The following is a 7,981-nucleotide window of genomic DNA, read 5'->3' on the forward strand; positions in this document are numbered from 1 at the left end:
ATATAGAAAGGAAGCCTCAGGATTAGGCAGACAGTTAGGGCTTTGTAAAACAAGATGTTTAACTGAGGTCATCTTGGGATTGAAAACTCGCTCGGCATGCAAAGGTCCCTGGGTGGGAGATGTCCACTCGGGGGTTATCTGGGGCCTGGTGACTGACTGGGGGACAGCTTGCAGGAAGTGGGAATGCAAGACGAGTCCTCAACTCAGACTCAGCACCTGGAGAAGCTCTGCCTGCCTCAGGGGTCTGCAGGCTGCTCGGACCTCGGGGCTGGACGGCACCTGGCCCTCTGCCCAGGCTGGTCCAGAAGTTCTCAGCCCGGCCTTCAGCATCTGTGACTGGGGAGGCTTGGAAACCGAGCAAGAAAGGAAATGGCCAAGAAGGAATCTCAAGGGAAACCACGGCTCCCTGGAGAAGGACGGATGGGAGCAGAGAGGCAGACCAGGGAGGCACGTGGGGGCCGACCTCTGTGCCCTGAACTGGGGGTGGACACATGCCTGGTCCTGCTTCTGTCTGATGCCGGGACTGCCCACACCCTCCTCACCTTCCCCTCCGGGCACGGGGATCTGACGGCCATCCAAGGAACCAGGGCCTATGTCCTGGGTGCCTGCCCTCTGCTCTGCCGGTGGGGAAAGGAAAGCTCTAGATGCAGAGGCCTGGTGCGCTCGGGAAGGACAGCAAAGGGCAGAGGCTCCTCAGGCCTTATCTTGCCTGGTTTTCCTTTAAGCTCCTTTCGCCTTCTGGTTTCGGTTTAGCCAGAAAGAGGGAGGGTGAAGCAAAGAAATAACAGAAAACGTTTCTTCTTCCCTTTCTCTCCCGAGAAGACCCACAATCAGAACCTGGCCTGCGTTACTCAAGGCTCAGACCCCACACCACGCCAATTACACAGCTTAGAAAAAAAATCCTGCCCAGTGTAGAGTTGCATCGTCCTGGCGATCAAATGCCCGTGGAGGAGAGAGGTCCCCCTGGCAACTATTTGTTATATACATTTTATTGAAAAAATTGTACATCAAAATAGTTTGGCAAACTGTAAAAGTATACATAAGTGCAAATATATCCTCCTTTTAAAATACAAGCAAAGTGTGAGTATACACGAAGATCATAAAAATATCTTTAAACTATGGTGGTAGAAAACAACCTTGTAAAAACGTTGTATTGTCACAATACTGGAGACCACGGTTCTTAAACTAGACACATCATTGCTAAATACTTTCTTGATAATGTTCTTTGGCACCTGTATCCAAAGGTAGCGTTTGGCAAAACAGAGCTCTCCCACTGAGCCAGGCAGCAAGATGAGGCTCTCTTGGAATCTTGTGCCGGGCACTGCCTTTTTTTTTTTTAAAAAAAAAAAGCACACACATTTTCCATAGACAAAGAAACACACACACACACACACAGCCCATCTGCGTGTTTCAGACCCTGATTACTGACGGCAATGAAGATCCCAGAGTTCCATGTCTGTGTTTTCTGCGTGGTAAGTTTTCACCATCTCTCATCGCTGGGAGCCTGCGTGTGTTTGGGGCGTTACCTCGCCAGGGGTTGTCCTCCCACCAATGGTGAAAACATTGGTGCCTGACGCTCACCTGGGGTCTCCAAGTGACTGGCGTGGCCACACTGGAGTCCACCTCGGCCATCGCCCCGGGGACCGCGGGGCCTGGGCCGGCCCCTGCCCTGCACTCACATGACACACGGCTTAATGTCCTGGCAGACGCTCTGGTGGTGGTGGTGGTGGTAGTAGGGGCCGCTGGCAGAGGGGTGGAAGGAGGAGATGCCATTGAAGTTGAGGACGAAGTCCTTCCTGTCGCACACGGGCGTGGAGTGGTGCTGGTATCGAGGGAGCCCCACTGAAAGGGGAGAGAAGAGAAACGCTCTTCAGAAACGCTTGTTCCACTCAGGGCACGGCCTGTGATTCTTAAAATTGTCCTCTAACATGCATCTCATTTTAACTCCAAGAGGGTGGGCCTTTCTATTGCTGAGAACCTGGGAGAGGAGACCCAGCCCCAGAAGTGTCTCAGAGCTTCAAGCTTTGGCCACAGGATAACTCTGGGATTCTGGTTTGGTGTTTGGTTTTGAGTGGCCCACGAGCACGGAGCACAGGCCGCTCACCCAGAAGCCAGGCTCTCCGTTCCTGAGTTCCTGTTACTCCTGGAGGCCGGAGGGGCTCTAACGGTTACCAGCCCAGGCCCTGGGCACTGGCCCTAGGGCTCCCGGCCCAGAAACCCCACCATGGGCTCCCTCGCCTCTGGTTTCCAGCCCCCCCCCCCCCTGCATTATTTCCCAACCAACTGATCGCCTGGCAGTAGCAGGAGGAGGGTGGGGGCAGAAAACACTGGCGGCTGGAGGGGGTCGGGGAGAAGGCGCCCGTCTCCGGGGGTCGCGCCTCTAGACAAGGGAGACCCCGAGAACAGGGTCTGCCCTTGGACGAGGACTCGGCCGCGGCCCCTCCGCCGCGCCGAGGGCCCCTCCGCCGCGCCGAGGGCCCCTGGAACTCCGGGCCAGCCCGCAGCCTCTCTCCAGGCCTGAGGCCGAGTTTTGCTTTTGCTTTCTCGGCGCCTCCGGCACGGGGGCCGCAGTTGGCTGGGGGTCCAGCGGCTCAGGCGTCTCGGGCCCCGCTGGGCTAGGCCTGCTCCCCGAGGCCTCTCCAGCCTACCGCGCTCGCCGGTGTCCGGCGGGCGGTTCTTCGCCCGCACACCCTACCCCGCGGCCCGGCGCCTCTCCCGGTCGCCCTGCGCTTGCGGAGCCGCCCGCCCGGCAGCCCCGTAGCCAGGAGCTCGGCGCGCGTTCGGCGTCGGACGGCCCACCGCGCACCCCGAGGCCAGTCCCTGCGCCGCGCAGGTGTGCCCGCCGGGAGCTAAAGCACCCGGCGGCGCCGCTTCTCTGGCTCTAATCCGCGGCCCTGTATGGCGCTTTGAAGAGGCCGAGGGGCCTCCGCGAGCACGCGGGCCTGGGCCTCCCGGGGTCGAGCTAGGTGCGCGCTCCGGACGCATTCTCGGCCTCCCCGCTCCACCCGCAGCCCCGGGTTGCTGAGGGGCCTGGCCCGGGAGACGCCTGCCAGGCCGCGGGGAAGAGCGTTGGCGGAGGCGGGGGTCAGAGCACTGGCGGGGCGGTGGGGGTGAGGAGGGCGAAGCACAGCGTCCAGGCGGGCCAGGGCCTCCTCAGGCCGCAGACTTGGCCCGGAGGCCGCGCGAGTCCCCGGGGTTTGGGAGGCGGTGTCCCTGCTCCCCTAGACGAGCCGTGCCGCCGGTCTCCGCGCTTCTGGGACCTGGGCGCGCCTGGTGTGCGGGGCAGGGCGAGGGTGGCCTCTCAGAATGACCAGAAAGCTCTTCCTGCGCGATTTTGAAAGTTTAGGGAAGTGTTTCACAGCAACCATGAAGCTTCGGGGTCCAGGTGGTGGCCGAGCGGGCGGCCGGAGCAGGGAGCCGGGAGGAGAGGCCGCAGCGCCCGCAAGAGAACCGCTGGGCGGGAGAGCGCAGAGCGCGCCGCGCGCTGGCGCTGATTGACAGCCAGTCCGAGGGGGTTAAAGAAAATAAGAGCGGAGGGTCGGCTGTGTTGGTTACTTGTTGAAATTCCCATAAAACTGAACAAGACTCGGCTCTCAGTGGGTTGAGTCAGGCTGGAATCCTCTCCGGTGTGGTCCGCCCAGACGGTCTTTGTTTAGTTAACCTCTGAGACCCGCAGTTAAAAGGCCTATTCGGGAAACTTCACCGTCCAGGGAACCAACATCTTTTGCCCATTTCTGGGCTTCCTCTCTCCCTGACGCTCTGCTCCCACGCCGATGCGCGAACGTACAATGCAGGCGTTATCAGCCTGGAAACCCTCTTCCACTTGGGGTGGGTGAGGGTCCGCTCCAGCTCCGCTTGCCCGGCACACCAGCCCGCCGAAGAGGGGTTAATATGAGGTTTATCTCCATCGTCCCCATAAACCTGGTAAATATTCAAATTCCCTCCTCCACCCCGGTCTGATCCCTCCCACCTCTCACCGCCTTAGGCAAGTCAATAAATTTTCATAATCTGCAACCAACACAGTTCACACCAGCAACACTGCAAGCGGGGCCCAAGGGCAGGCCTTTCTCAGGGGAGCCCCCGGGCCCTGGGGCCTGCGGGCCTAGGTGGCACCCGGGTGTCATCAACTTGGTCCCACTGAGGGAAGGCCGGGGCACCCCTCCTCCCTAGCCACACGTCCTTCCTGTGAGGGTCCTTCGACCCCGCTGTTCCTGGAGGCCCTGTCTCCCTGCTCCCAACGCCTCTCAGCAACGGCCCAGTGCAGCCCACCCCGTGCACCCCACCCCATGCACTCCAGGGGACAGAGCAAAACCAACTTTAAAAGACAAAGGAAAGCAGCCAAGGTCCCCTTTCAAGGTCCCCTAAGGAGCGAGCCTTCTCCCTCAGCTAAGCCGGGCCTGAGCGCTGAGCCCTGCAGCCCGCGGAGACGCTGGACACGGGCGCTTCCCACCCTCCTCGAGGGGTGGGAACTACGGGGGCCCTGCGGGGGTCAAGGGTGCGGGGGAGGCCCTGTCACCCCACCCTCTCCAAAAGGGCTCCAGCGTCTCCTAGGCCTCGGCCGCCCGAGCCGGGAGGCCAGAGGCGACGGCCCGCGGCCGGGCCGCACGTTACCTGGGAGGTCCTCGCGGGCGTTTTGGTGCAGGTAGCTCTGCTCCAGCGAGTAGGAAGACATGCTGCTGTGCAGGCCGGCGGGGGCCGCGGCTGTGCTGCCCGGCGTCAGGGCGGGCGGCTGCTTGAGGTAAGGCGAGGCGCCGGGCGAGCTCCAGTGCGCCGCGGGGCTGGTGTAGGGCGAGTGGCACTCGATGGCGCTCGCCACGGCCGGGGACGAGGGCACGGGGCTGCTGCTGCTGTCCGGGCCGTAGTCCCCGCCGCCGCCGCCGCCGCCCCCGGCCGCGCCGACGGCCCCGGGCCCGGCGGGCACCGGGCAGCTGGCCATGTAGGTGGAGCCCGGGTTGGGCGACATGTGGGGGACGTGGTGGTGATGGTGGTGGTGCGGGTGCGCGTGGCCCGGGGCGCCGGCGCCCGCGTCGTAGCCCGCCGGCATCATGTCGAGGCCGCCGTAGCCGCCCTGCCCGTGGCAGCCGAGCGGCGCCGACGGGGGCGCCTGGAAGTCGAAGCCCTGCGGCAGCAGCGAGGCCCCGAAGCCCAGGCCGCTCACCACGCGGTGGTACATGGGCTTGAGCGCCTGGCACTTCCGCCTGAAGCCGCGCGGCCGGCGGCGGAACGAGCCCTCCTCGAACATGAACTCGCTGGCCGGGTCGATGGTCCAGTAGTGGCCCTTGCCCGGCCGCCCGAGGCCCTTGGGCAGCTTGATGAAGCACTCGTTGAGGGAGAGGTTGTGGCGCACGGAGTTCTTCCAGCCCTGGTAGGCGCCGCGGAAGAAGGGGAAGCGCGCCTGCAGGAATTGGTAGATCTCGCTGAGCGTCAGGCGCTTGGCGGGCGAGCTCTGGATGGCCATGACGATGAGCGCTATGTACGAGTAGGGCGGCTTCTCCGGCCGCCGCAGCCCCGCGCTCGCCTTCTTGGCGCCGCCGCCGCCCGCGCCCGCGCTCGCGCCGCCGCCCGCGCTCTTGCAGGCGTTCGGGGCCGCGCCGGCCGAGGAGGCGGCCGAGGACGAGGACGAGGACGACGAGGCGGCCTCCAGGGCGGCGGCGGCGGGCGGCGGGCTCATCAGGGCGGCCTGCAGCGCGCCGGGGCCCGGGCTGCGGGCGCGGCGGAGCGGGGCCGGCGGCGGGCGCGGCGGGGGCGGCGGCGGCCCGCCCTCGGAGGTCATCGGGCGCCCGGGAGCGGGACCGGGCGGCGGGGGCGGGCCCGGGGCCGGGCGCGGGGGCGCGGGAGCGCGGGCGGCCCAGAGGCCCGGCGAGCGCCCTAGCCCTCCGCCCGGGCTGCAGCCGCGGCCGCTGCGAGCCAGCGCCTCGCCGTCGCCTCCCTCAGCCCTGCCGGCGCTTCTGGCCGAAGCCGCGGGCCGCCAGCGGCACCCGGCGCATCCCTCCCCGGGCCTCGGGCCCGGCCTGCGCAGCGGCCTCCGGGCCGCGGAGCCGGAGCGGCCGGGCGGCTGCGCGCGCGAGCGGGGACCGCGGCCGGGACCCCGGGGACGAGCCCGACGTCTCCCCTCAGGAGCGCGGCTCGCTCTGTCTCTCGGACTTCCTCCTCCCGCGCCTCCCCCGTCCCCCCACCGCCCGCCCCCTCCTCCCCGCCCCCCCCGGAGGGCGCGCGGGGCCGGCGCTCACTCCTCCCCCCGCCGCCGCCGCCGCCGCTCTCTCGCTTATCTCGCTCCTGGCTCTCAGGGGTCCCCCTTGCCCTTTTAATGCCTCTCCGGGGCTCTCTCCCTGTCCCCCCACCCACCGGCTTGCAAGCCTAGGAATCGCAGCCCAGCTCACATTTGCCTCGGAAGACACCGCCGCCCCCGCCCCACAGAGCCCGACCACCTAGACTTTAGGGAACCTCCTTTCTCTCTGCCCCCGACTGCACCCCTGTCGCCCATCCCGGAGCCAAGCGCCCCCGGCGGCGCGGCCCACCCGGCTCCTCCCCTCCCCTCCCCCCGCTCCCCCGCTCCCCCCACTCCCCCCTCCCCGGGCCGGTCCTCGACCGAGTGTGCGGCCGCCGGACCTCCGTAGCCGCTGCCCCCGCGCCCGCGCCGACGCCGTCCGCCCGCCGCGATCAGACGCTGCTGAGCCCCCGCCGCGCGCCGGGCGCCCGACGCCCAGAGGTAACGCGCCGTCCCCGCTCCGGCCCGGCCTGCAGCCCCCGCCGCGGCGGCAGAGGCCGAGGCTGAGCCCCGTGGAGACCCTCCTTTCAGGTCGGAGAGATCGCCTGTTTGCATCTGTCTCCACTTCCTTTCGTTCCCACTTGAGAGTTTGTACAAAATGCAGGAAGAAGGTCCCGCGGAGTGAGGAGCGAGGTGGCCGGGTTTGTTCTCTGTGTTGAAGCGGGGTGGCTGCTGTCACCGGCCTGACACCCCCGGCACCCGCGCCGCCCTCGCCGGCCCGAGAGGCCCCTCGAAGCTGCCCTCCGGGACAGAGCTCCACCCAGCGTGGCCGGTCCTCTCCAGCTAAGCAAGAGGCAGGCCGGGACGCACTCCCAGTGAGACTGCACCGTTAGTTTCTGGATTACACGTGCAGGGTCTGGGCTGGAACAGGGTGGCGGGGAACGGAGGCCTGGGAGCCGCTGGGGCCGAAGAGGGCTGATGGGGGCGCCCGGAGCGGGTGCTGCAGACCGCGGACCGCAGGGGAGGCAAGGCTGCTCAGAAGGGACCGCTCAGCGGGGCGGGGAGAAAGAGGTGTTTGCAGGGTCCCGAGAACGTGGCGGCCAGAGCCGCCCGGCTGGAACAGGCCCGAGGCAGGCCCTGGGGCTGCCCCAGGTCCGCGGGCGGCCCCGAGCCCCGGGCTGCTCCCGGCTGAGCGCGCCGGTGGGGCTGGAGGGGGGAGGCGGAGGGCGGGAGGGGAGGCTGGGGGCTGGGCTGGGCTGGCCCCAGACAGTGACCTGAAGTTGAGTGGAAGCAGGCTTTTTCCATCAAACCCTGCCTGGATACCACACACAGAGGCCGAGTGTCAGTTTACTGCCCTGAGCCCGGCTCCTTTTCCCTAAGCTCCACTGTAATTAGACAAAGAAAACCTAAATTAGCTGAACAGGCGTCGACAGCTTCCTCCAGAGCACCCCTGGTACCTACGTGGGAATGTGTCCGAGAAGGGCTGGATTGTGGCCGCGAGTCAGCTAAGAAAACACGGCCCAATGAACTCAGTTTACCGCTCGTTTCCAACAGAAAAAAGAAACAAGCCACTCCTTTCCGGATGGGATGTTTTGGTTGAGATGGGGAAGGGGCTTTGCAGTTGTTTCCACTTCTAAGAATTCCTTTCTGAGTGACTGGTGAGCTTTTTTTTTTTTTTTTTTTTTTTTTTGATAGGGGCCCATTAATTTCACGGTATTTTTCTCTTACCCCTTTTGTCATTTTACAGGGAATAATTATAACTAAAAGTGGAGG

General features: G+C 65.3%; 1 protein-coding gene across 1 annotated transcript; it reads right to left on the reverse strand.

Moving 5' to 3' along the window:
* Window positions 1–1,017: 1,017 nt before the first annotated feature.
* FOXF2 (forkhead box F2) lies at window positions 1,018–6,098 on the reverse strand. The gene is made up of 2 exons (XM_065912730.1): window positions 4,612–6,098; window positions 1,018–1,842 (listed from the first exon to the last, which is right to left on the reverse strand). Exons 1-2 carry the CDS (start codon window positions 5,771–5,773, stop codon window positions 1,676–1,678), a joined length of 1,329 nt encoding a protein of 442 aa, XP_065768802.1. The 5' UTR covers window positions 5,774–6,098; the 3' UTR covers window positions 1,018–1,675.
* Between the last annotated feature and the right edge of the window lie 1,883 nt (window positions 6,099–7,981).

The sequence above is a fragment of the Muntiacus reevesi genome, chromosome 20 (genome assembly GCF_963930625.1).
Source record: "Muntiacus reevesi chromosome 20, mMunRee1.1, whole genome shotgun sequence".
Classification (NCBI taxonomy): domain Eukaryota; kingdom Metazoa; phylum Chordata; class Mammalia; order Artiodactyla; family Cervidae; genus Muntiacus; species Muntiacus reevesi.